The following is a 26,313-nucleotide window of genomic DNA, read 5'->3' as shown; positions in this document are numbered from 1 at the left end:
ATATGTGATTCATATACACTATTTCCCGAAAAAATTTAGGCACATTGAGCACCTCACCCCTCCAATGCAAAATAAAAAATATCATTTTGACCTCCGAGCCCACCAAAATTTGACCCTCATATTTTTTTTTTTACATACGAGCACGGTTAGCAACTTGAACAATCAATCTTTCATCCTCCAGTCTGTAACCATTGAGCTCCAAAACCACAGAAACCACTTAATTGCGGGTGACTTTTGATTTTAGTTTCGCTGCTGTTTCTCTTTAATTAATAATATAAAAATTTAATCATGAATCACATATTACCCCGCTTGTTCTCATCCTACCGTTGAAGTCTGTACACAGGGCAAAAGCAATACAATCAAATAGGCCTGGACTATAGAATATTAATAGATCCCGAGCATAAATATTACTCTTGTCATTTAATGTTTTTATAATTGTTGATCCCTCTGACTAATATATATATACTCAATTTATGGAAGAGCTAAATTTACAGACATGTTCCTGTGAGAGCGAAATTTAATTCCTGATTGGCCGACATTTACTTCTAATTAAGCGATACTAGGTCTTTGTGCAAATATAATAATTGCTCAATAAAAACAAATCAACATCATGAACCCTTTACGCTCCTTTTTTTTTTTTTTTTTTTTTTTTTTTTTTTTTTTTTTTTTTTGCGTTACAATTTCAAGCATGTGTTGAAAAGTATATAAATATCATATTATGATGTAATGACGTTTTTCCGGTTCGCTTTGTATTACACACTCGCCTAATACGCCAAATAAGTGATACAAAAACAAAAACAAAAAAGGGTCCAACGATATATTTATATTATTCTCTATTGTAAAAAAAAAAGTTTATTCTGACGCATTTTCAAAAGTCCACATACGTCTAATTCTAGGTGTCACTTTATAACCGAAAGTCTCCATTTCTTCTAAAACCATATGGAAACGAGGATCCTTTTCATAACCCAACTTCTTGGCCAAGTTAGTATAACACATCTCTGGAGGCACGATATCATAGCTCTTCATTTCTTCGAGATAAGTAAAAGCGTCTTCATAATCACGTTGTGTACATGCAAGAGAGATCATTTTGGCATAGGTTTCGAGGTTAGGGTTGATGCCTGCCTTCTTCATCTCATCCACAACCACAGTACCCATACCCTTCATACGTGTTTGAATACAAGCCTCAAGCACAGCGTTATATGTATCGACATTGGGGGTGACACCCAAACTATCAGCTTCACGGTATGTGGCAATAGTACGCTCAATATCCTTGGCATCGGCACAAGCGCCCACAATCACGTTAAAAGCAGAAATATCTACCGTCTTGTCTTCCTTCTTCATCTCTTCCAACAAGTAATAAGCCTTATCGATGGCATCCACATTTCTATCCAATTGTTTACGGATAGGCAAAGTAGCACGCATGGAAGGGGGGATACCAGATACACGCATAATATCCAACACGTTAAAGGCGCTCTTTAAATCATTTTTGACGGTGAATGCTTCCATTAAGGGAGTGAAATAATGCTCTTTGTAAGGGTATCCGCTAGTACTTAATTGACGAATGACATCAGTAGCCAACTTGGTATCGCCAGTCTTAGCTGCTACACGCAATACGTTTAAACAGGTACCCTCATCAGGACGCAAAGTATGTACACCCACAGCCTTGTCCCAACAATAATTCACAATATCGGCAGCGTCGCCGTTAGCACCGGCACGCATCACATCCATATACACACGAGGTTGACTCTCGACAGCTAAACCTGAAGTTTCGGCATCTTTCAAAAGATCAAAGGCTGTGTTGGCATCGGATAAACGAAGACAGGATCCAATTAAAATAGCATAACAGTGCAAGTTGGGTGCAACACCTGTATCTTTCATCTCGTCTAATGTATCCAAAGCAAATTCAAGTTCGTCCGCTTTGCACATACCGTTTAATAATTGGTAATAAGTTTGGGTTGTCAGGGGGATATTCTTTTCCTTCATTTCGTTCTTGATCTTGGATTGTGATCTGACATCGCCAACAAAGGCGAGCGACTGCCAATTTATACACTGGTTAATATATTTTTAAAAATGACTCGATCTTATATTTTACCTCGAGGATAATGTTGTAACTGTCTAAGTTGGGTTCGACCTTGTTTTCCTCCATGTCTTCCAAAACACGCATCATGGATCGTTGTTCTCTGACACGACTATAAGCGGTGAGTAAAGCATTATAGGTGCCCAAGTCTAAACGCAAGTTTTGTTTTTTAATGTCATCAACAACCCTGAGAATGTTCTCAAGTACACGTCTGGGTGGTCCACGTGCATTTAAGTGATGAGAGAGTGAGTTGTTGAATTTGGCAAGTGGTGCGGTAGGATGCATATATGTCACCATTTTCTTGACAGGCTTTTCAGCTTGTTGTGTCGAACTGTAACGTACTTTTTTAAGAAACAGGGTTTAGTAAGGATTAGAATTCAGGGACAAAAGAGTAATAAGCTTACCAGAAGCCCATTGACTCTTGGTTTGTCTTAAAGGATTGAGGGCCTTTGAAAGTATGAGTCTGTTCATGTCAAAAAAAAAAAAAGATCAAACGAACAAGTAGTAGAAAAAAAAACTAGGGGAGAACAAAATGCTAGGGTGCGACAGAAGGACTTTTAAAAAAATTAGTACTTTAACAAACTCGATTTGACCATTGTATTGATTGCTTTAAACAATATGGTGTACTAAAGTATCTACCAAAGGCTCTCATATTTGACATACTAAAGACAGTAATTAAAGTGTTTTGATTCTAAAATTGTCATTACCTTCCAAGTTCTGATGTGTGCCTTTAGACTATTCAACATCGTCTTTTGCCTGTCAATCAGCATTTATATCTCTGTATGGGTTAAATAATGACAAATGAATAGCCTCAAATAAATCAAGATATGCCATGCCACACGGAAAAGCCCTCCCAAAGGCCGCGCAAAGAATACTGAATTCTTCCAGATCACAAAGACTTTTGTAGAAGACTACCACTAACCGGCCAAACGTTAACAATGATTGTCTCCGCTGGTTAAAAATGAAACTATACCATTCTTTCATTGTTTTAGCCAGAACCATTTGGTGCTCTTTATTGCATGTGAAACGATATCATTTCATTATGATATCAGGTATATTAAAACGTGGCCTTTATTACTTGGATACAGGTAAAATAAAAGTTATGTAGATGACAGGGATATCTACGTATGGGAACATCAAGTTATTAATAAAGCCATGAGTTTATTTCTATGGATACATAAAAAATTGCATTTGTTGATGCTGTTATAAACAATTTCTTTGTCACTATTTTGGTCTATTTTTTTGTTTACAAATAAAAAGAGAGAGAAGAATTTTTTGTATTAGATGGTATTGCCATTGTCTAAATAATATTTTTTTTTTTGGGGTATAAAGCACTAGGCTTGGGTATACTTTATTTTTTTTTTCTATGTCTATATCTAAATGTCTATGTCTATTTCTATGTCTAAAGCACCAGGCTTGAAGGTATTTACAGGGTTACAATTATATACAGTCTTTAGGGGTATTTACAGTCTTGAAGGTATTTACAGTCTTGAAGTTATTTACAGTCTTGAAGTTATTTACAGTCTTGGAGGTATTTACGGTATGAAGGTATTTACAGACACGACATGGTATATTATGTACATTTCGCACCAGGCTTTGAGTATTTGGGGGTATATTTGAAGGTAAAGGGTATGTTTTAAGGGTATACATAGTGTAAATGATATAATATTATGGGTATATAGTGTATTAATGGTACATAATGTAAAGGGTATATTATTATGGGTATATAGTGTAAAGGGCATATAATATAATAAGGGTATATAGAATTAAGGGTATATAGTATATAATAAAGTATTTTCAAATCATAAAAGGTATTATTTTTCTTGTCCACGGGCCACTATTCTTCTTGTTTTCTTCTATTACTATGTCTATAAGATTTAATTGTTCTTGTCTATTTCAAGGGCACTGATCTTGTATTTGCTTTAAGTTTGAAACAGACTTGATAATATTTACAGGGTATATGTACAGTAAACAAAGCTTCTTGATGGCTTCAGGGTATTTTTTAAAAGGGTATAAAGAGGGTATATTCTAGCACCAGGCAATGGGTATATAGGGTATATACTGAGTCTTCAGCACCAGGATGAAAGTAATGCCTTTAATGGGCATTGTCTATCAAAAAAAGTCTATGAGAAGAAAAGAGAAGCATGGTAACCTTGTTGTGTTTGATGATTTAATACATCAGTTGAATTATGTTATACCCAAACAACTGATTTGTACTACTTTGAATTTTGCCATAAAAAAATTAAACCATGAAAATCTCAAGAGGTTCTTTCAAGAACCCCCACATATAATCGATAAGCATTAATGAAGGCATGCTCACATACCAGAAAAAAGGATTTGAAAGCGTTTGTATGTTCTTTAAGTTATGCCGCATTTCCTGTTGACAATAACTTTATTACAAATGATTCTTTTTTTTTTTTTTTTTTTTTTTTTTTGTAAACAAAAAAGTAGACTAAAATAGGGAGTAAAAATAAATTTGATTACAACATCAATAAATGGGATTTTTTTTTTCCATGTCAAAAGAAACACAAGGAGTTATTATGTCACTACCCCTAAAATCCCTACACTTACAAACATATCAATACATTACTCTCATCTGCTGAACTCTTCTTTTACCTGTGTCCAGGTAATGAAATCTGCACTTTCTTTTGGTTAATCGACTTGATGTCCTGGTGAAATGATATTATTTCATATCTATCAAAGAGAACCAATCACCTTCTTGGTTTTTCTTGGATGAAACGATAAACAAATGAAAATGGCATAAGCACTTAAACTTTATTATTTTTAAGAAGTTAACACTTAGACAATTAGTTAGTGGTGTGATGGATAGTAATCCTATATTAAACCCTTTGTGACCTGGAGAAATTTAGTATCTGTGAGGAATTTTTTATAGGGCTTTCCATTGTAGCAAGGTGCATCTGAAAATGAATATGACAGAGCGTCTAAAACTGGAGGATGAATCTGTTATTTTCATAGGCTAAGGAAATTTCATTAAAATAATGAGACCCCAATCCTGACGCTCTAAATGGACAAGCATGCATTTGCAAAGAGAATCAACCAAACCCAAATGACCAGCATCTCTGATAATTTTAGTAACCAATGCGTTATAATCAAATAAATAAACCTCTGATATAACAGCCCGAGTGATTTAACTTTAAATTTAAACGCTGTTTTCACTCAAAACGACAGGATTTGGGCGTATATGAAAAGACTTTCTGTTTCCAATGTATGCTTATGAGCGACACTTGATTTATTACTTTCCGTCACCTCTCAATGTTAAAAAAACAACTAACAGACTATTTAAAATGTCTTTTTGCTTCCCTTGAACCTTTTACTAAATTTTCAGTTTTCTTATTCATGTTTCAAATTATGGCGGTTATCTGTTAAACTACATCAGTTGTTACACGTAATATTACATTTAGACGCATTAAAGAGATGTAGATTGAATCTCCGTGATTCGTATTTGTAATAAATTATCACACTATATTTTATTAAATTGGGCGTTCTTACAAGACAAACAAAAATAGCAAGAGGGGCTTTCATAAAGCTCAGATTTATTCATCTTTTTGATTCATCCTTAATGCTTTCATAATCAAATCAGGTGCATCTCACAACATATCGTAATGTTTAGAAGATACACGACTGATTCACGAGAGATAAAAATAAAATTAAAAGTTATCATGATGAGCTTACATTTAACCGGTGACGGAAAACCTCTGATTTTCCGACGTATTCATCATTTTCATCCTAGATGCAACTCTTCCTTTTATAACAATAAAAAATTAGCTATTGCTTCCTTGTTTTTACTAGTAACTCAATCGATAATCAGTTATCACTTTCAAAACACTCGATTGAAAGGTACTCACGAGAAAGATATTATCAGTGACCAGCTTCAAGATTTTGATGAACAAGCATAGAATTTTGACAGACGTCGCTTATTTGGCGGTCCTACCAAAAAGGGCGGCAAATAAATAAATAACAAATAAACAATAATTCTCGTTTTCATAAAAAACAAATCAATAATACTTGTTTCCGATATTGACACTCGTCATATACGGCACTGTGCCACATGCGAATTACACATTGCTCTATTTAATGACATAAACAATTCTCTCCAGTGTGTTATTCTCAGGAATAAGAATGCATGATTTGTTAAGTAGGCCCCGGATACTAGCATTGATCGCCACCTATTTTTTTTTTTTTTTTTTTTTTTTTTTTTTTTTTGGCGCAAAAGTCAAATAGTATAACTACAAAAGTTTAAGTTATGATATCGATGAAATAGTCATCTCTTTAATCAATTATGCAAGCTTTATGGCAGACATATATAACAAATGGTTTTTTGCAACAAACTACACTTCAGATATGGTTGTGAAATATACAGTAAAATACCGGTTTTTGCCCATTGTCACACTTACGTAGTTCTTAGATAGGCTTAGTAATAAGTCATTTTTCGTTCTTATTTCCATCTAATCTATAGTTCAAGTACCAAGATTGGGAACTTTTTGATTGTGTAAACTCACATGTTGTAATCAAAATCGGGGTAAACATGTTGACTTTTAAGGATAACGATTCCCAATTCCAATAGCAAACAATGATAAAAAATTAAAGATATGACAATGAGAAAAAGAATAAACTACTTTGAGTTGATCCAGATGAATTGTTTTCTTCATTGTTTTAAAGAATAAAAGAAATGAAGCCCCATTATCATGAGGGTTGAACAATAAATTTGGCATTTTCCTACTGATGACAATTTATTGTTCCCAGGCATACATGAGTTGCTGATGACGGCCTTAAAAAAAGAAAAAGAAAAAGAGAGGGAGTGGCCGATTCGACAATGCTTGACAATGGGGGTTGTCGTATATATCAAGTGGGAGGTAGTGCTAACGCGTTTTATACCAGTCAATAGAAGGAGCGGCTTAAGCACTTATAGCTGTAATGGCTGGCTGATACAAACTATTTAAAGGGTGACAAAGGATTTTTTTTTTCCTTCTCTTTCTTTCTCTTTGCAATTTTTTTTTTTTTTTTTCATTTGCAAATATTAAGCGACAATGAAGACAAATCCTCAAGCTAAGCGCAATGCTACCAAACTATATGAAAAGGTCACGAAGAATAACAATGTCGAGACCCATCTCCAAGCATTTCCGTGCACCTCACCGCCCTACAATCAGTTTGACATGATTTGTAATAGTTGCTTAGAAGAACAACCTTGTTCGTTCATAGGATTACGATTATTCGATATCTCAACCATCGATGGAGGTTTAGTCTACGGACCTTACTTTCCTGACACTAAAAAGGACGATATATTGCGCAGCTGCCGAAGCCGTCGCTTTAACCGCAAGCCATATTCACCAGGTGCCAAAAATTACGCCTCGAATCAAATTCGTTCAACACTTCGACGGGTATTGAAACTTTTAATGGATGCTCGCCCTTACTACAACGACGAAATTATTCAACAGTATTACGCTGAAGGTTACAAACATTTGTGTGATACTTGTTCTACCAGTATATTCGACAAACACTATATATGTGCTAGCTGTGGCATGGAGATATGCATCGCTTGCTATGATGATTTGCGAAACAAGATCGAGGGAGCCCATACCCACCCCAAGTCTGCCGATAACAAGCATGCTCGAGCTGAATTTATCTTGTTCTCCAAGTCCGCTAAAAAATCGAACTCTGCTTTAATCGACAGCACAATTTCCGAGGATGGTCGCTCTTTAATGCACAGTGACAAGATGGATAACTATCAAGATGCTTCTCCTATGGTAACTACATCCCTTGATACCAGCTCAATAGGTAAAATAATAATGCTGTCAATATCTTTGGATTTTATTCTAATAACCATTTTTAAATAAACAGGTGATCAATATGACAATAGTTATATAAACGCTGCTACAGGTTCTAATAATCAATTGCCAGGTGACGCCAATTCCCCCATTGGATGTGCCGATAACCTTAATTCGCCATATGTCTATGTTAATGAACCACGCGGTGTTGTTACGCCTACTTACATTAGCTCGCCACACTCGAGCCAAAGTACAGTCACTGATCAGTCACTATACTTTGATTGTGATAATCAATTACCACCTCTTACTGACATTGCACCCGGTGCACGTCAGTCAACTATCTCCAGCTCCAACAGTATTGGCTCGGATAGATCCAATGTCACTAGTTTTTCCCCCACATTCCGGGATATCGAGACATCAAGTTCAATTGACTTGGATTCTTATTCCATCCTTTCTGTCAACGATGGTGTCGGCTCTGCTCTATGGAACCAATTATACAGACCATGTACACGTGCAGATATCCTTGATAATGTACAAACTAACTTATCAACTTACGATAATAATTTGCTCCAACCCGTTATCTCACCAGACGAGGTCTATGAAGAACCCATGTACTATGCCAAGGATGAGCACTACTCATTGTTCGATTACGACTGGACCCCGCCCAGCCAGCAGGTGGACTACATATCTGAACGCATCCAATGGGATTACTCTGACTTCTATGGGGATTACTTCTCACATGGCTATTATAACGCCGATAATTTCGAATTCGGACAGAACCCTATTGGTTTCTACTATCCTAATCCGCAGGCCGAATACTTGGTGAGTCTTTGTAGTCAGCGATACACCTCGGCTGACTTACGTGACGGCTCTGTACTCTACCATGATGCCCTTGATGTTAAGGAGGAGTTATTATAACTTTTATAATAAAAAAAATTGTAAATTTTAGTCTTAAAAATTATATGTTCATAAGGGAGGATTACAACATGAGCAAAGAGTAAAATAGTGAGGAACTTAACAAGTTTTTCTGTTGTGTATGAGTGCACCTTTCTATGGAAAGCTCACAGATATAGGAATTTCGTACGATTCTTTCTTCGAAGAACTCAAAATATAAGCCATCCCAGTCTTTAGCGACACTCTACAATAAGGTCCTGTGAAGCTGAGAATGATTTTTTTTTTTTACTTTTGTTTAAACTATCTTTTCTTTTAATATCGGTCTCCCTTATTACGAATGCAGAAAGATACCTTCGACAAACATAATGATTAAAAGCACTTTTTATTATAAAGATGTTGGGCTAGATAATGTCTTTAATTGGAGCAGGGATAAAGTCGACAATCCAATGGAGGGGTGTGTTGACAGACATCACTACAATATTTAACCATGATCAAAGTGAAAGTAGCAAAATCGCTTTCGGAAGAGGTGGGGGCCTTCAGAAACAAAAAGGATCGACTTTTTTTTCCTCCTCAACATCAAGGGCATCATCACTACTTACAGTCAGCTGAGGTGTATCGCTGACTATAAGGACTCCCCAAGTATTCGGCCAGCGGATTAGGTGATCTACTGGGATAGTAGAAACCATAAGGCTTACAATGTTTTTTTCTATTATAAAAGATATAATAACTCCAGGTTTATCTGAGAGGCCTAGATCTTCAGGAGTTAATGTTGATTTTGGCCTGTCCTTTACTCACCTTTATCCACCGGGTAAAGGTAAGGCAAAGGTCACATTGATAAAGAGCCCTGTTGGTGTGGACTGCCTTGAGATGTACCTTAAAGTTCAGCGAAAACCTCAGGTGCCACTGCCTCTTCTTGAGCATCACGAGTATTGCAGTAAACAGCACAACTCTCATATAGTTTGATGGGTTGATACTGTCTATTTTGTCGAGGCAAACAACTTTTTTAAATTCTTCGCGGCATCTATTCTTCTGACTAATAAACGAAAGTTTGTCGTTATCACCACTTATCGCCAAAGAGTCATACTTTTATTTACCTTGATTTGATTCAAGATGTACTAGTTTTCAGCATTCAGCTTTTTTCAAAACAACAAGGCCATTCTACACTTTGCCTTGTACTTGCTTTTCGGAGATGCCAGGATGTTTCTTATAGAGTTCTAAAACGGTCCATAACTCATGTTTTGACTCTTGCAAGAATTCTTTTATGGTAATGTTAATAAACCAACTTCACAGGCTGAATAGTAGGAAACTTTACCTTTACCTTTAAAAGGTCAAGTAATGTCTGAAGGTCGGTTGGTAGCTTCATTCGGGGAAATGCGCCCTTTCGAACAATGGATAAAGCGTCGCGTATTTAAAAGACGCAAGCACCATTGTTACTTAAAGCATTGAAGTCAGCGAGTCCGGTCATTTACAGTCTGACCACAGCCATTTACAGTAAGGAAGAAATGGCGATAAAAAAACAGATTATATTTTATCAAAGTTTAGGTAAACTTAAGCTTCCGTCATTTTTAAAATCCGGCGTTGCATGAAAAGACTCTAGTATCTTAGCCTGAGTGAACGAACTCTGCTGCCCATCAATGAGTGATTATAACTCTAATGAGACTTGCTTCAAGTAGGTGTGTCTGTACCATGTGGAATAGGAGTACAACTCTTGATTTGGTATTTAGTTTACTATCTCTTAGAGCAGACGCTACTAAAGTACGACCCATAAATATATACGTCTTATATATTTTGCTATGCCATTGCCTGAACGCACCACCGTGATTTAATTATTCGATTCTATTTAGAGTGAGGGATAGAAATTTACTTTATGCTAGTAGATTCATAATATTCAAGAATTGTATCAGCACCTGTAACCTTCTGTTCATGCAAAGCTATAATGACGTTTTGTCGCGTGTACAGCATTACGCAGAGCATTCAGGATTGTGCCTGCGCATCACTAAAAACTGCTTAGCTGATTTAAGTAACGCCATGCTCGCACACACACACAAGCACGCACCTTGATTGTGTGTTGATGATATCATTTATAGACAAAAAAATCTATTGTTCCATGAGAACATACAAGGGCTCACACATGTAACAAATAAAGGTCGTTCATCCTAGTTTCTTATTTGTGTCCTGTTTTATTTGTAAATAAAGCGCCATCTTATCCGGAAACTTGAGTGTGTGGTTTCTATTATAATCCTGCAACAGGGAACTGTTGTTGATTGCGTATGTTATTATTTTGTTCTTCTTAAAGAAATCAATGATAACATCATTCTATAAGTGATCATATTGTGTAAGCTACTTTAGCATCAGCTGCAATACACTTTGAGCTCTTCTGCGCATCCCCAGCACCATGCTAATGTACTTGAAATGCACAAGAAATTCTCTCGTTAGTATTTGTCGACCTTGATGATCACTGGATTCAAGATTCTTGATCAAATTCCACATATTACAGCAATATTATCTCAATGGATGTTCGGATACATTCAAATTGTTTAGGTCTGTCTTTTTGTGAGCATTTAGCTAACCGAAAAATAATGTTATAATTTGACCTTTACAACGGGTGCGGTGGTCTATAAGCAAGCAGTAGTAGTAGTAGTAGTAGTAGTAGTAGTAGTAGTAGTAGTAGTAGTAGTAGCGAGTGGGTAAACCCATTGCCCTTATTTGGCTGAAGTCCGAGCTTGTAGCTGGGTCTCAAAAAGTCCTCATCACTTCCAAAAAAAAAAAAGGGGGGACCCCACTTCAACATGTTAATAAAGACCCTTTATTTGTGCCCCATTGACTTTAAAAGACTTTATTAAAAAAAAAATTAATCAGTGTTAAATATTCACAAGTATATTCTCACCATGCTTCTGCTACAAATGCTGAGGATAAAGGAAAGATTTTATTTTTGCTTGGCATTTGACAGTTACTGAAAAATGGTTATGTAATACAAAAACCCCGTTCTGATCTTTTTTTCTATTGTCGAAGTTTGTTTGTTTTTTTTTAAAGTTTACGTTTCAGAAAACGTTTTCTTTTTTTTTTTTTTATTTGTTTACTTTATTGATAATAATAGGGGATGCTTTTTTGTTTTAATAAACTATACAGATAATGCTTGTGAATATATGTCGATGAATAAAAAAGAAATGTAAAAGAAGGGAAATATAAATATGAAGAATAGTACAGACATATACAGATGAAAGGGTGAGTGGATAATAACATACGAAGGGGGAGAAAAAAAAAAGAAAAATTAAAAAAAAAAAAGATGATTTAGTGAAGTAAAGCATCGCTTGGTGTCATGGTTGGATTTTCAGAGTAAGGATACAGATCAAAAGCTCGAGTAACAGGACTATTGGCTGCGGTGGTCACGGTGCTATTACTGGCTGTGGTGTTACTGGTAGGACCAAACAAAGGCGAAGATGCAGGTGGATATGCATATGGATGATGTAAGTAGTAATAAGACTGAATATCTTGATATCCAATCATCAAGTCCTCTCCCGTATCATAATTGCCCGAAGGTCGAATCGTTGAATATTGATCCCAATCCACTCTTCTTTGCCAATCACTTGCTGATTCGTTATCTTGCCAATATTGGTTAGGCTGAGGAGGTAAGAGTTCTTCCATCATCATGGCTGTATCATTCATTTGTTGTTGCCCACTGGAAAGATCGTAAAATAGTTCGGTATCTTCGACCTTGATGGTAGGGAGTGTTCTTGTATATATAGGTGAAGATTCACAGGAAGAGGCAGTAGAGGCAGTGGATATGGATAACTCGGGCACAATCAATAACTGTGGAGGTTCAGCCTTCATGTATTCAATGTTGTCATTAGGGTCATGAGGTGACCACAAGTCATCTGAATGCTTGTAATTGTTGTTGTTGTTGTTATTGTTGTTATGAGTTAAGCGTTTCCCATTGGATCGATAATTGATAGAGGTCATGTCGACAGCTCTTCGGATGGATGTAACACCTTTACCTGTATTAGTGTTAACAAGTCGTCTCCCAATGCTGGAGGATGTTTTTGAGACTTTACCATTGTATACATAATGTCGCTCATCAGAAGAAGAAGAATCATCTTCATCGTCGTCTTCCTCATCCAGAGTCTTCATCCCACGCAAACGCTGATGTGTTTTTTTGTGTTGAGCCAGGTTATCGGATCTTGAAAAACGCTTACCGCAGAGGTCACACAAGTAAGGACGTTCCATGGTATGTGTTCGCAAGTGGCGCTTCATATGCTCCAAACGTTTAAAGTATTTACCACATGTATTCAAAGGGCAGTAAAAGTAACGTACGTGAGTACTATCATCATCGGTATTGGTGTTGCTAGTATCTGAACTCCAGGCAGTGGTGCTTGTATTTGAGTCAGGAATAATGGTGGTGTTGGTGGTGTTGGTAGTTGACTTTTTAGTACGAATGTATTTCGATTGAGCTTCTTGTTGTGACTTTTGAGTGGATCTGCGTCTACGTTGTTTGTAAGTGGGAGATCCTTCAAAGAGAGAGAATTGACCAAAGATGGCAGAAGAAGCTTTCTGGAGATCACCTTCACGTGATGATGAAACCCTGTGATGATGGAGGTGAGGGGATACTGAACTGTCAGAGACTGAGCAAGACTCTGATGTTACACTGGGTGATGCTGATGATGACGAAGGCTGATTGGAATAAAAGGGTTGCAAGTTCATTTCGGTCAGCATGGATTTGCGGAAATCATCAAACATGGCTTGGGTAGTGTCGAGCGAGATAGACTCTGCAGGGTTAGCAACCGAGACGGAGGTAGGATAAATGCCCAATTTTTCGCGTTTCAGGTCTCTTTCCAAAGCGTCTAAAAATAGTCTATCATGAGGAACCGAATACCAAAAGAAGACCTTTTGCTTCTTTTGGGTGCGAATACAATTGTTCTTGAACAATAAGTCTAAAAAAGCAGACTTGGGTTCTTCTAGAATAGCATCTGTCCCAGGCTTCAAATTACGAAGGTCGCTAAAGATGCCTTCTTCAAACTTCTTGAGATTTTGAACAGGTCTGCCGAATGCATAAAAACGAAATACGAGACATCGAACAATATCTGTACCTGTGATATAAAATGCATCTTTCCATCTGACACAAGTGATGCTTTCACCCGTTGTGCTCAACACATGCTGCTTGATGGCATCTTCTTGCCCATTGGGTGCTGTGGCCAGAAATGACTTTAACGTTTCAATCATGTCTAGTCTCTCGGCAGTATTCTCTTGACTGGGAGTAAGTAAAATCATATTCAAAAATTAATAAATAATACAAAAAGAGAGGGAAATAGGAAAAAAGAGAGAAAGAGAGGGGGTTTTATTTGTTGCATTTTTGAGTTGTTGTTGTGTGTGTCACGGGTCAGAAAATGGGTTTTCCGAGATATATACAACTCCGCACATAAAATATTCGACACTTCCGTTTTGAGCCAAAAAAATAAATAAACCTACTCTTTCTTCGTTCAACGATTCTTTCATATTTTATTACACAATTTATCATGCCACTTACTGACATTACTAACAAAGTCTCTAGAAAAAGCAAGGAACTTTCAGATTTCGATCGTGGAGTCATTTGCGGTTTGGCAGAGCATGCCAAATGGACAGGTACCCAAATCAGCAAAGAATTGGGCGTTCCTAGAACAACCGTTGTTACGATTATAAAAAAGTATCGAACTGAAGGGATCACGACTGTCCAACCTCGTCCAGGAAGACCAGCAAAGCTGACAGCAAGAGCTGAGCATCACCTGACGCTTTTAGTTCGAAGGGACTCCTTTGAACCTTTAAGTGTTCATATGCAAAATCTTGCGAAGGCTACCGATCCAATCAGCCTGACGACATTGAGGAATGCACTTCGCAAAAACGGTTTTTATTCTTGCAGACCTTCCAAAAAACCGTTTTTGAGTCTTAGACATAAAAAAACGCGAAGAGAATGGGTCGACGACAAGATGAATTGGACATTAGATGACTGGAAGAAGGTAATCTGGTCCGATGAGTCGCGATTCGCACTCAGGCACAACGACGGTGGTGTGAGAGTTATTAGAAAGAAGGGTGAAAGGTATATGGATAGATTTGTTTTACCAACATTTAAATTTGGTAAGGGATCAGTGATGGTATGGGGATGTTTTTGGGCAGGCGGTTTGGGCCCTTTGGTGACACTAAAAGGGTCTGTCGATCAAGAAAAATATGTCAATTGTTTAAGTCAAAACTTTCTCCCTTGGCTTGAACAATTGACAGAGAAATATGGTCATGACTTTATTTTCCAAGAAGACGGTGCCCCATGCCATACAGGAGGATATACGAGGTGGTGGAAAGAGAAGGCTGGGATTGCAGGCTTTGAGCGATGGCCCGCTCAAAGTCCCGATTTGAATCCGATTGAGAACCTTTGGCGCCTCCTGGGACAAAGGATTGCTAAAAGAAGAGCCCAGCTTCAAAATCTTAATGAATTGGAGGTTGCACTTCATCAGGAATGGAAGTTGTTGGGGGATGAAGTGTGTCATAAGCTTGTAGAAAGTATGCCCGATAGATGCCGGGCAGTAAAAAAAGCTCGTGGCTCAAATACCACTTATTAACGTAAATAAAAAAGTTTCTTTTTACAAAATATATATATATATTGCTATTTTGTCAAGTTTGGTAGAATTTGAGATACCTTTTATTAACAAGTTTTTGGTTTTAAAAAAATGCATGACTAAAGGAACTCAAATTTTTGTGAAAAGTGTCGAATATTTTCGGTGCGGAGTTGTATTTATCAAACACTTTAGGTTATTTGGTGGTGGTACAGTATCAGGTTCAGAGCCAATTAGAAAATAGCACTAGGAAGCCCTTTTTAAAGAGGGCTTTTTTTCTTTCCAAATAAAAGCCTCTTTTTTTCTTTTTTTAATAAACAAATGCAGTTTTTATTATTTTTTCTATTCTCCGTGCCCATCTTTTATAGTGTGATGGCTGAAAAGTTATTGTATGAACCCAATGCACCCGATTACAAACCAGCTTCTTTGGATTGTTCTACACAGTCCTTATTTGATAAATTAGCGCCTGATGCTTCCTTGTCTACTTTTATGGACGTCCTCACTCAAGTACAAGATGTATTTCACCTTGTCAATAACACAGACGACAAGGACAATAATATGATCACCGTCTTTTGTCCCGTAAACTCTGCCTTTAAAAATGAATTGGACCTATACACTCGTGAGCATTTAGACGACTTTTTACGCAACCATATTGTTAGAGGGTCCAAAATTGACCCAGACGCTCTTAAACGTATTCACTCGCCTCTCAAATCAATGTCAGGTGCTTCCATTCATGTCAAGCATCATTTCTTTTCTCAAAAGACCGTACTCAATGACCATGCAACTGTTGATACTGTGCATTATATCGAAGCTATAAATGGATATGCTTACAAAATCGATCACCTGTTGAGACCTGCAAAGTAGGACCTTTCGGCATACAAAATGACGTCTTTGCATAATATTGCATTTTTTATTTTATTTTTTTCAATAAATAATACATCATTTTAAAAGTCAGATGTGCGCGGGCTGACCGCACCCTGCGGGGGGCATGTCATTGAGTGTCGCCATCCGCAATAGGGCATATCCCTCCTTCTACGTACTAATCTCTAAGAAATGGTATGTAATCCCGTCTCCTACAATCGACAGAAGCATCATCAACGCGCCGAAAATTAGATTACCGAGTATGGAATGGAATTGGATGGATGGATGGATGGATAGCAACTTGGATGTAGCCTGTAGCACCATGCATATACATCCTTTTTTTACATTACACGTGGAACATCATTATTTCTTTTGCGCGTTGATGATGCAATGTCACTTTTCTCTTTTATAGTTTAGTATATTAAACTTCTTTTTCTTCAAACAAAATTGGTGAAATAGTCTAAGGGTACAAGTTCATTCGGTAAGCGTCACACCAAGACTCACACCTTGTGTCGTCGTTGTGGTAATCGTGCCTTCCACAAGCAAAAGAAAACCTGTGCTCAATGTGGTTATCCTGCTGCCAAGATTAGATCTTGTAAGTAAATAACAAAGCGGGAAAGAAAAATCAAAAAACTAAATAAAAGGATATAGTCAACTGGTCTGAAAAGGGTCAACGCAGAAAGACTACCGGTACCGGTCGTATGGCTCACTTGAAGGATGTTCAACGTCGTTTCAAGAATGGTTTCCGTGAAGGTACTCAAGCCAAGAAGGTCGTTGCTGCCTCTGCTTAAACACTTTTTATCTTTTTTTAAAAAAAAACAAAGGTTGATTTTGCATAATTTTTTTTTTTTTCATATATGCGATTATTTATTAAAGTTTTATTAGAGAAAAAAAAAGGAAGGGGATAGGTGGGGGGTTCATTTGAGGATTGAATGTCAAACTCAAAAAAAAAAAAAAAATACAAGTGAAAGAGAGAAAATTATTAGTGGGTTTACATGATACCAGAATCTTGTAAACTCATGTTAAGAATCGTGCGTTCAACTGTGTTGAATACCAGTTGCATCTATTTGTAGGATTAGGGTTAGACAAGTGTTAGACAAGTGGCAATTTGGCACTTACATCGGATGTGTTTGTTGCTTGTGTCACACTAAAACAATAACAATGTTAGAATGAATAATAACAACATGATTGATCTCACTCACTGTGCAAATATCTTGAGGTTTGCCCTGTTTGTTTGATTGAAACGCCAAAGAATATACTTTAAGGATTTGTTGATATCAGAGCCTCCAGTATAGTCCGGAAAGAATTTCTCCAGCGGTATCTTTTTTATCTTTTTTCGAAACAGATCAATCTTGTTTAGAAACAATATCATGATGGTTCTGCTAAACCAACGACTATTAATCACTGATTCAAACAGAACCAGGCTCTCCATCATTCGGTTCTGTCGTGATTCTTCCAGTAAAACTTGGTCGTATTCGGATAATGACACACAAAAGATGATGGATCGTACTGCTTCAAAGCAATGAATCCATTTCTTTCGTTCTGATCGCTGTCCTCCTACATCGAACATGCTATATTGATATCAGTACCTGATCGATAAAATGGCTTTGATGCACTTACTGTACGTTCACTTCGTTCATCAAGAACCGTGTCTCGACAATACCGGTTGTCTTTGACCGTGCACGCAGCACATCTTGCTTTGTTGGGATATAATCTGCTTTGCCAATTCGTTTGATCTCTTCGAAAAAGCTAGATGTGAAAATGAGAGATATGAGAAAGAAAGGAATAAGTAAGAATGGATATGATGTCTTACTATGGTGCAGAGTCCATGAGGTAAAACTCGGCAGCCTTTTCGTCTAACAACTTGGTGACTGCAGGGTCATGCCAAACAGAAATGACAGCGTCAATCACTAACGGGTCAATAATTTCCTGTAGGCGATATTCCGTGATTCTTTGTGCTTCGTATTGGACCTTTTCATCCGAAAGTTGATATTCGAATTCGTTTAAAGCATTCACAACTGCCTGAGCTGAATGAATCAAGTTTCGATAGACCGTCACTCTCCAGTTTAATAGTTCGTCTGTGCTGAATCCATTTTGGTGAAGAATTTTCATTTGTTTAAAGATCTGTGTTCCTTTGTTAGTCCGGCTTTATTTATACTCATTGTATTGTTATTATTACCGTGGATTTCCCACTTTCTCCGCTACCTTTTTATATATATATATATAAATGTTAGTTTATAAAATACAATGAATGCGGATTGTTTGGTTATATAAGGGCTTTTTACCTAGTAATAATATTTTACACTCATTTTTCATCTTTCGACTTTCTTCTTCTATTGTGCGATCAATACTGTAACTGTGTAACTTTTCAGTTCTTTCTTCGTTTGATATGCAAATACCCATTGTTTATGTATAAAAAAAGTAAAAAGAGAGATAAAAAGAAAAAAAAAAGGGGAGGAAAATAATCAAAATATATATTTATAATACCACAAAATAGGGGTAAAAAAATAAAACAATATCTTTCTTGTGAAAGGGGACTATTCTGTATTATTTGAACAAGGAGAAAAAGGCTTATTTCTCCTTTACCTTTTCAGCGTAATCAGCCCAACTACCGATATAATTTTGGAGACTATATATATTAACATGGTGAGTTTTTTATGTACAGATTAATTTGTCCTTTTACTTTACTTGTTATATCCTAAACTATAAAGGTATTCGGCTGCGCGTGAACTACGAACACCACCCAAACAATACAAAATCACTTGGGATTCCTTTTTAGGCTTTGCGAATCCAAATTGCTGTTCAAAATCCTTGTCCGATAATGTCCATGCATTTGCAAATTGGCTCTATTTTTTAAAACATGTGTCAACATTTATTCCACATACCCACATCCATATTTTCTCTTACCAATGGCACGTTCTTGGCTGTGGGAATAGCGCCTTGCACAACTTCCTTTTCTTCGCGCACATCAATTAAATCATATCCCTGTTATTTCAGTTGCATCAGCGCTAATCCGTGACACTGAGTTCTCATTTTTACCTTGCCGTCTCGTTTGATAATGTTTTGAATGTCGTTAAAGTCAACTACTTTAAAGATCTCTGACTCATTGGCTTGGCTGTTGAACTGACGTCTGGTAAAGGTAGGTACGTCCTTAGTCAATATACTAGCACGGAGAACGGGAGCTGCTCTCAAGCTTCTCATGGCAGTGACACGCATGGACTGCACAAGTACATTTTGGAGAATTCTTCTAGATGACATTTTAGATATTAAGAAAAATAAAAAAATCCTTGAGAAAAACAAAATATGAGTTTGGCGGAGACTCAAAGGGTGACGAGTATTGCATCAGATTGCTTTGCAAAGATCTAATTACACGCCAACAGAAGAGTCATATCATGTGCGAGACGGTTTCAATTTGGCCCCCTTACAGCGCGCGCGGGTATCTTTTTATATGGATGCCGCACAAGAATAATAATAAAAAAAGATGCCTTAATTTATACGCATTTTGTTATTGTTGCTCCTATAGCCCCTTTTTTTTCTTTGAGCAGCCAACTTTAATTCATTACAAGCCCCTTACCTCTTGGGAAAATTCCAATGCCCGGCGTTTTCATTATGTGTAACACGTGTCTACCATGGTGATCAGGGAATGCTTTATTATAAAAACTGTTGCTATAGTAACCCTTTTGTTACATAAATAGTCATATTCCCTTTTGACAGATTCCTGGCACTTGTAAAAATGTATGCTGTGTGACATGAGAATTAAAAAAAGTTTATTTTTAAAGTTGAATCATCGTGGGTTGTTGTTGGTATTCTGTATGTCGCTTCAATCCCATGCTGACGGATAGAACCTAAAATTCAAATGAATGTAAGCTACTGGTGTTGCTTACGCATAATAAAACCTTTTTTTTTTTTTTTACCTCGTCTAAGAGACCTCTTAATTGCATATTATCATTCTCTATTTGCTTCAACCTATCTTCGTTTGTCTGGTTCATCTGTCGTGTCTCTTCTAGTAATTCCGTCAATGATTGATTCTTTTCTTCCAAACTTTCCAATGCATCGTCTACATAATTTCGGCGATTTTTGGCTGTCACTCGCGATCTATTGTTCTCCTAACTTTAAAATTACTGCGGAAAAAATAAATAGTCTCCTTTTTTTATATAGGTTACCTCCAATTTTCGGCCAGAATCACAGATGCTGCTACTGAAAACACAAAGGCTTCAGAAAGAAAATTGGCTCCACTCTCAATAGCCCTATCGGATTGTTTAATTAGCACCGTGTTCTGACATGCCTTCTTCCGTATTTTTTACCTGGCATCATTTAAAGGTCGGATTTTCTCAGTTTTATACCCAAGGAACTTCATCTTTAAGGTCATTTCTAAACGATGCGAACGCTAAACCATTCCTCTGTCAGCCCTAAGCTCCTTTCCCTTCCCTTTTTCATACCTGAGCAACACCAATACAAAACGCCTTAAAATTGGGATGGCTCTTGGCTTGTGTCTTGATGGAATTCGCTACTGGCTTTGCTAGTGTTCTTTTTTGGGGTCATATTAAATAAATGTCAGACTCTCTCAAACACATTGAAGAATGAAGTTCCTAATTTCACCTGACTAGCAAATAACCAATCTTTATTGCGCTCATTTGGAATTGTATTCAAGATTAAGAAAGATAAAAAAAGGCTTGAACTCATTGTGCCAGGGTGACCAATTCAATTGGCCCATTTTCGGAGAAACAAAAAAGCGGCGATCTTTTTGTTTGTGGCTAGATACATGGAATTCACTTTTATAAAATCAATTGTCCTCTAATAGGTGTATGCTACCTTATCAAGTGTCAATAGTTGAGCAATAGATAGGCTTAATAGACCCTTTTTTTATATTTTGGTGTGATTGTATTTACTTGAGCAAAAAAAAATTAAAAAAAAAAAAAAAAAAAGTTGGAACAGAGATTAGCTTCTTGTGGTGGATACTAGAAAAGAATAGAACGGAACAGAATAGACGTTTATTTAACGTGTTACATCTTGAATAAACAAATTACAGCAACAACAAAAAATCAAAGCTTCCAAATATAGTTATAATAGACATGTACACTATAAAAACGATGTCAGCCCCTTCTCCCCCCCCCCTTTTCCTTGATTAAAAAGGTGTTCCAGGTGAACATCTAAAACGAGATGTCCCAACAGGGAATTTTCATTTTTCCAACAACTTTTTCATAAAAATGTGTTGCTAATTTAAAAAAAAAAGGGGATATATCTACAAGTGTAAGGAATGTCATGTAAAGACAGCAAGATGATATAAAGTTAAAGTGAAAGTTATGGAGCATTGTTTCGTGACAAACTTTCAAACATTTGTTTCAAATTAATCCCAATCACTTGGCTGTAAACATATAAATTATTTGCACGAAATGAATTCTCATGTTCAGACTGTTATTTGATCTAGCTCACTTGCTATTTTCAATCAAATGCCTTTGAGTGTAGCATTCCTCTAATTTCTCTGAAATCAATAATCCACTGTTATTATTGGACGAACAAGTAGCTAAACATTTAGTTATTGCTTCAATCCTAAGACGTAATTGTCTCCGCGTGATATAATTTAATCCTCCTGGCTCATCTTCTATACAATCTCGTATCATTGTTGGATGCATGTCTGTAAAATAACAGTAATTTCCCATGTGTAATATTTTCTCCCTAGAAGCGTTAAGACATCTTTTGTTTTTGTTGCGATAAATGGCTAATCCTACTCTTCCCATAGAAATTCGACAGTCTTCATAAAATACACTTTCACTTTGATCATAGATATATTGTAGTAGCGAAGAATATATTTGGATCAGTGATGTCTATCAACACACGACTTTATTCCCGTCCTCGTTAAAGACATCATCTAGTCCATCCATGTCTTTAAGATTTTCATTCTTCTTTCCATACATTGGATTTTTTACCACCAACCTCATTATATCAATGATGGTCTTGTATATTTTTTCTCGATGAACATTGGACATTTATAAAATGTTAAACTGGCGAAACTTGTGGGTTGCTATGGCAGTGAGACACCGTTGTTTCCAAAAACATCTGTCATCATCTCAAAATAAATAAATAAACTCCATGGGAAATGATTTCCCAGCCGTATTTATACGTATCTCAATTTAGAAAACGATATCGCCCATATCGAAAACCTGGTTTTACTTTTTAGAGGCATAATCTGAATCAGGAATTTAATTGGCCTATCCGACCTTTAGCACTGGCTGGCTGTGTAGCTCCGACCTATCTAAGAATTGATTGAGTTCGCCCGTAAGCTAACTGTAACCTTTTACCACTTACATTAAACAAATTACAATGGCTTTTTCATCGGCACTTGTCCTGACCGATCTTAACGATTATATTGCTCCTTCACAAGCTTGTGTAAAGCCTGTTGAAGTGTCAAAGTCTGAAACACAAGGACCTGTAAGCAACATGACAGCTTTGTTCTTTATCTTAAAGCGTATATTAATTTTTTTATTTGTTTGATTAAAGACCGAAATCAAAGTTGACGACGAAGGTAGTTATTACGAAATTACACAAGACGGTGGAGAAGAGAAACTTGAAAAGGCCTCTATCTCTTTGGACGATTGTTTAGCATGCAGGTAAAGAAAGATCTTTTTTTTAAAAAAAAACATGTCTTGCTGACAAATATAAAGTGGCTGCGTAACTTCTGCAGAAAGTGTCTTAATTTCAATGCAATCACAAGAAGAACTCTTTAAGATATTACAACAGAATAAAACGGCTCTTGAACAGAATCAGCCCCAGGACCATCGCACCATTGTCATTTCGATCAGTCCACAATCAAGAGCTTCTTTAGCTGCCAAATACCGTCTTACACTTCTCCAAGTTCATCATCGACTTGTCTATTTCTTTAAGCATTATCTTGGAGCGCACCACGTATTCAACACCTCATTCACCCAAGATTTATCTCTTGTCGAGTCGGCTCGTGAATTCAATGATCGTTTCAAGCGTTATATGCAAAACGGAGGCGATGCTTTGGAACAAGCCATGCAAAAGCAAGATCTCGAGAAGGCTGTCGAAGACGGTAAACCTAAAGTTAGAGCCAGAAGAAGAAAGGCCGCTACAACTGATGAGGCACCGGCTGTAAATCAAGATTTACCCATGCTTTCATCTTCTTGTCCCGGCTGGGTTTGTTATGCAGAGAAGACACACGGTGAAATACTGCCTTATGTAACAGCTGCCAAATCACCACAACAAATGATGGGATCTTTGGTGAAAGATTATTTTGCAAAGAAATCTGGATTAGCGTGAGTTGCGGTTTCGTTTTTCTATGAATATGAAATGACTAATTCATTACATGTTACAATCTAGTCCAAACCAAATATACCATGTATCAATTATGCCATGTTACGATAAAAAGCTGGAAGCAAGTCGACCTGATTTCTTTTTGGAGGCCTATGAGACACGTGAGGTTGACTGTGTATTGACCACCAGCGAAATCGATAAAATGTTCCATGAGCAGAACTTGGATTTCGCAACAATGACAGAGAGTCCCATTGATGACATGTTCAACAAGGTCGGGATTGATCCTGCTACTGGTATCGAAACGTCTTATGGTGTAGCAGGATCTTCTTCGGGTGGTGCATTGGAGTATATTTTCGCATCCGCAGCGCGAGATTTGTTTCATATCCAGGACGCAGATCCCACACAGCCTTCCGCTCGCGTAGTCATTAAAACCGGTAAAAATGCAGACGTCAAGGAATATTTCTTAATCGGAGATGATGGCAAGATTTTGTTAAGGTTTGCCACCGCTTATGGATTCAGAAACATTCAAAATGTTGTGCGTAAAATTAAGACGGGTAAATGCAACTATCATTACGTAGAGGTGATGGCATGTCCCGGTGGATGTGCCAATGGTGGTGGTCAATTACCGGCTGACACAGAACAGATTGTAAATGCAAAAGACTGGGTGAGCTATGTTGAAGATTTATATCGATCTTCAAAAGGTGTAAAACCAGAAGATAATGAAATAATTAAAGCTATTTACAAGTAAGTTGACTCGTAAAAAAAAAAGATCTTCTCATTTCTTTCAACTAATTTTCTTTCTTTCTCTAGTGAATGGATTATCGACCCATCTTCTGAAAGAGCACAACAGTTGCTTCGTACACAATACCACGCCGTTACTCAAAACTTGGGAAACCCCCTTGCAACCAAATGGTAGATTCCCCAACAAGTATTAGAGTATAAATAAATAAAAAAAAGGCACTTCTATTTAAAAAAAATATATAAATATGCACGCTGAAAAGCATTATGAGTCAGTAAAGGTTTTGGTTCACTTTTGTTTAAATGAAAGCTTTAAGAGTTCTGGAAATATGTAAAGAGCACGATCTTCTGATTTCCGTTGTGTAAATCAAACTTTCTCTTTCTGTAAATAGCGATTTGTCCTCCCAAATCAATTAAACTGAGATGAGAAGGCGCACAAAATCGTAGATCGGATAAACTCTACCCACAACATCCGTCACTTCACAGCCTATTTTTATTATTATATTTAGCTTGTAACCCGCAATATCATTTGTGATAAATTATTATCCACATGTAAATTAGTAGTGAATACAAAGCTTTATTTAAAAAAAATTCATTGGGCTCTGGGGCCGTAAACGATAAAGAAAGGAGACAGCATGATAATAATATTAAATGGAAAGTGGTATATAGTAAAAGACGATAAAAAATAGAAAGTACAATTAAAAGAAGGGGAGCTTGATCATGGTGTTCTCGGGAGTGAAAAGCATAGCGGCCATGACATACCAAGCTGTTAAGGACAAAGTGAAGGAGATCCAACCGGATGCAAGAGTGAAATTTGTGATCTGAGTTAATCCACCAATACCGCCGGTCAAGAAAGCAAGGAAGACTTGAAGGAGTACAAGACGAATTAAAATGGGTTGGCGGAGAGTGCCGAGTAAGAAGAGGAAAGATGCAATGGCATAACCGACTTGGACAAGCCCCATACAAATGTGCACAGCCTCAAGTCCGCCATTGGCCATAGCAAGTGTAAGAAATCCAGAGCTGGGAATCATCATAATACCAAAAGTCAAGAAAAATCCAGAAAATGTCAACATAGTTGTGGCAGCAAAAATATTACCGATCACCAATTCACAAATACCACAAACAAATTGTCCCATAGCGCCATAACCAAAAGCAACACCAACAGCGACCTGAGGTAAGTCGGTAACGAGTCCGGTGTTATACAAACCAAGCACAAAAGAGCACAGAGCAAAGGCAGCAAAACCAATGGGAGCGGGATTCAATTTGGCAACTTGAGCTTGAATAGGATGTTGTTTGATCGAATTGCTTTTACTCTCGACTGGGTATTCGCTAGAATCAGTGCTAGTAGGGATTTCCACCTCAAGGTGTTGAATATCGTTCTTTTCAATAGAGGACATGGTTTATAGGATTGTAGTTAAAATTATTAAAATAAAAATAAAAAACTTGACAGACAATGGGATGCTCTGTATTTATACGAAACATGCAGCTGGATGTAACTTCAAAATAATCCAGCCAATAGTTCACATGGTCACGTTTTTTCTTTGATCTAGTAACTTACCATAATAGTTCAGAAAGGAAGGTGTTACAATCTCGCTGGCATAACTTTCCCCACCTTTTTTATTTTTGGAAAAATGACAGGCTTATTTATTTTCCCAAGGTACAAGAATTCTAAAACTAAAAAAAAAAAGAGAAAAAACGCTGTATAATTCGTCGTGAAGTATCAACCCTCTATGAAATTTAATTCGTTCTTTCCGAGCAAACGCAACGATAAAAATAACATTGGGTTTATATGTGCAAGATATTCGGCTCCATCCTTGAAATATGTGTTATGGTTACCTTTTTTTTTTTGTTAAACCACACTCTTGTGGAACAGCCTAGACATACCCTTAAAATTCGCTTTAATTACAGTTTAGGGTTTGCTCAATGGCGCTCAGAGTGAAAACGATATGATCTCACGACTCGTGATGCTGATTTTTTAGACATTCCCATCAAAAGAATAAAGTCTTCATTAGGAGAAAATTAGCCCGAAATTCTGTCAAATACGCACAGTTCCTAACTGATAATAAAGCTGTATTTAGACATTTTCATGATTTACAGCTGTACTCAATCA

At 36.9% G+C, this 26,313-nt stretch overlaps 10 protein-coding genes across 10 annotated transcripts; 4 read left to right on the top strand and 6 right to left on the bottom strand.

Moving 5' to 3' along the window:
- Positions 1–820: 820 nt before the first annotated feature.
- On the bottom strand, positions 821–2,564 carry EV154DRAFT_499937 (uncharacterized protein). The gene is made up of 3 exons (XM_051600537.1): positions 2,482–2,564; positions 2,093–2,418; positions 821–2,034 (listed from the first exon to the last, which is right to left on the bottom strand). The coding sequence occupies exons 1-3, from the start codon at positions 2,546–2,548 to the stop codon at positions 853–855; spliced, it is 1,575 nt and encodes a 524-aa protein (XP_051460438.1). The 5' UTR covers positions 2,549–2,564; the 3' UTR covers positions 821–852.
- Positions 2,565–7,089: 4,525 nt separating this feature from the next.
- Positions 7,090–8,781, top strand: EV154DRAFT_580930 (uncharacterized protein; the record flags this gene model as incomplete). Its single annotated transcript, XM_051606625.1, has 2 exons — positions 7,090–7,873; positions 7,937–8,781. The coding sequence occupies exons 1-2, from the start codon at positions 7,126–7,128 to the stop codon at positions 8,779–8,781; spliced, it is 1,593 nt and encodes a 530-aa protein (XP_051460437.1). The 5' UTR covers positions 7,090–7,125.
- Positions 8,782–11,769: 2,988 nt separating this feature from the next.
- Positions 11,770–14,043, bottom strand: EV154DRAFT_499929 (STE like transcription factor-domain-containing protein). Its single transcript, XM_051600536.1, has one exon. It carries the CDS (start codon positions 14,020–14,022, stop codon positions 12,049–12,051), a length of 1,974 nt encoding a protein of 657 aa, XP_051460436.1. The 5' UTR covers positions 14,023–14,043; the 3' UTR covers positions 11,770–12,048.
- A 1,661-nt stretch (positions 14,044–15,704) lies between these two features.
- EV154DRAFT_536806 (FAS1 domain-containing protein) lies at positions 15,705–16,196 on the top strand (the record flags this gene model as incomplete). Its single annotated transcript, XM_051604165.1, has 1 exon — positions 15,705–16,196. The coding sequence occupies one exon, from the start codon at positions 15,705–15,707 to the stop codon at positions 16,194–16,196; it is 492 nt and encodes a 163-aa protein (XP_051460435.1).
- Positions 16,197–16,324: 128 nt separating this feature from the next.
- On the top strand, positions 16,325–17,345 carry EV154DRAFT_120200 (60S ribosomal protein L37). Its single transcript, XM_051593948.1, has 3 exons — positions 16,325–16,388; positions 16,653–16,788; positions 16,845–17,345. The coding sequence occupies exons 1-3, from the start codon at positions 16,386–16,388 to the stop codon at positions 16,982–16,984; spliced, it is 279 nt and encodes a 92-aa protein (XP_051460434.1). The 5' UTR covers positions 16,325–16,385; the 3' UTR covers positions 16,985–17,345.
- EV154DRAFT_499922 (G-protein alpha subunit) lies at positions 17,093–18,612 on the bottom strand. Its single transcript, XM_051600535.1, has 7 exons — positions 18,479–18,612; positions 18,373–18,398; positions 18,007–18,317; positions 17,814–17,942; positions 17,396–17,764; positions 17,313–17,340; positions 17,093–17,256 (listed from the first exon to the last, which is right to left on the bottom strand). Exons 1-7 carry the CDS (start codon positions 18,594–18,596, stop codon positions 17,185–17,187), a joined length of 1,053 nt encoding a protein of 350 aa, XP_051460433.1. The 5' UTR covers positions 18,597–18,612; the 3' UTR covers positions 17,093–17,184.
- A 68-nt stretch (positions 18,613–18,680) lies between these two features.
- Positions 18,681–19,841, bottom strand: EV154DRAFT_120163 (Rhodanese-like domain-containing protein). Its single transcript, XM_051593947.1, has 4 exons — positions 19,233–19,841; positions 19,101–19,178; positions 18,882–19,039; positions 18,681–18,822 (listed from the first exon to the last, which is right to left on the bottom strand). The coding sequence occupies exons 1-4, from the start codon at positions 19,449–19,451 to the stop codon at positions 18,765–18,767; spliced, it is 513 nt and encodes a 170-aa protein (XP_051460432.1). The 5' UTR covers positions 19,452–19,841; the 3' UTR covers positions 18,681–18,764.
- A 125-nt stretch (positions 19,842–19,966) lies between these two features.
- Positions 19,967–20,562, bottom strand: EV154DRAFT_415952 (uncharacterized protein; the record flags this gene model as incomplete). Its single annotated transcript, XM_051595708.1, has 5 exons — positions 19,967–20,038; positions 20,090–20,112; positions 20,236–20,288; positions 20,357–20,440; positions 20,498–20,562. 5 exons carry the CDS (start codon positions 20,560–20,562, stop codon positions 19,967–19,969), a joined length of 297 nt encoding a protein of 98 aa, XP_051460431.1.
- A 1,894-nt stretch (positions 20,563–22,456) lies between these two features.
- EV154DRAFT_460142 (iron hydrogenase) lies at positions 22,457–24,490 on the top strand. The gene is made up of 5 exons (XM_051597508.1): positions 22,457–22,622; positions 22,692–22,801; positions 22,856–23,467; positions 23,532–24,209; positions 24,276–24,490. Exons 1-5 carry the CDS (start codon positions 22,515–22,517, stop codon positions 24,379–24,381), a joined length of 1,614 nt encoding a protein of 537 aa, XP_051460430.1. The 5' UTR covers positions 22,457–22,514; the 3' UTR covers positions 24,382–24,490.
- A 270-nt stretch (positions 24,491–24,760) lies between these two features.
- EV154DRAFT_499914 (GPR1/FUN34/yaaH family-domain-containing protein) lies at positions 24,761–25,636 on the bottom strand. Its single transcript, XM_051600534.1, has one exon. It carries the CDS (start codon positions 25,598–25,600, stop codon positions 24,902–24,904), a length of 699 nt encoding a protein of 232 aa, XP_051460429.1. The 5' UTR covers positions 25,601–25,636; the 3' UTR covers positions 24,761–24,901.
- Positions 25,637–26,313: the final 677 nt, after the last annotated feature.

This window comes from Mucor mucedo (assembly GCF_025094135.1).
Source record: "Mucor mucedo strain NRRL 3635 chromosome Unknown EV154scaffold_20, whole genome shotgun sequence".
Lineage (NCBI taxonomy): Eukaryota > Fungi > Mucoromycota > Mucoromycetes > Mucorales > Mucoraceae > Mucor > Mucor mucedo.
This window is presented reverse-complemented; position numbering and strand designations above follow the sequence as displayed.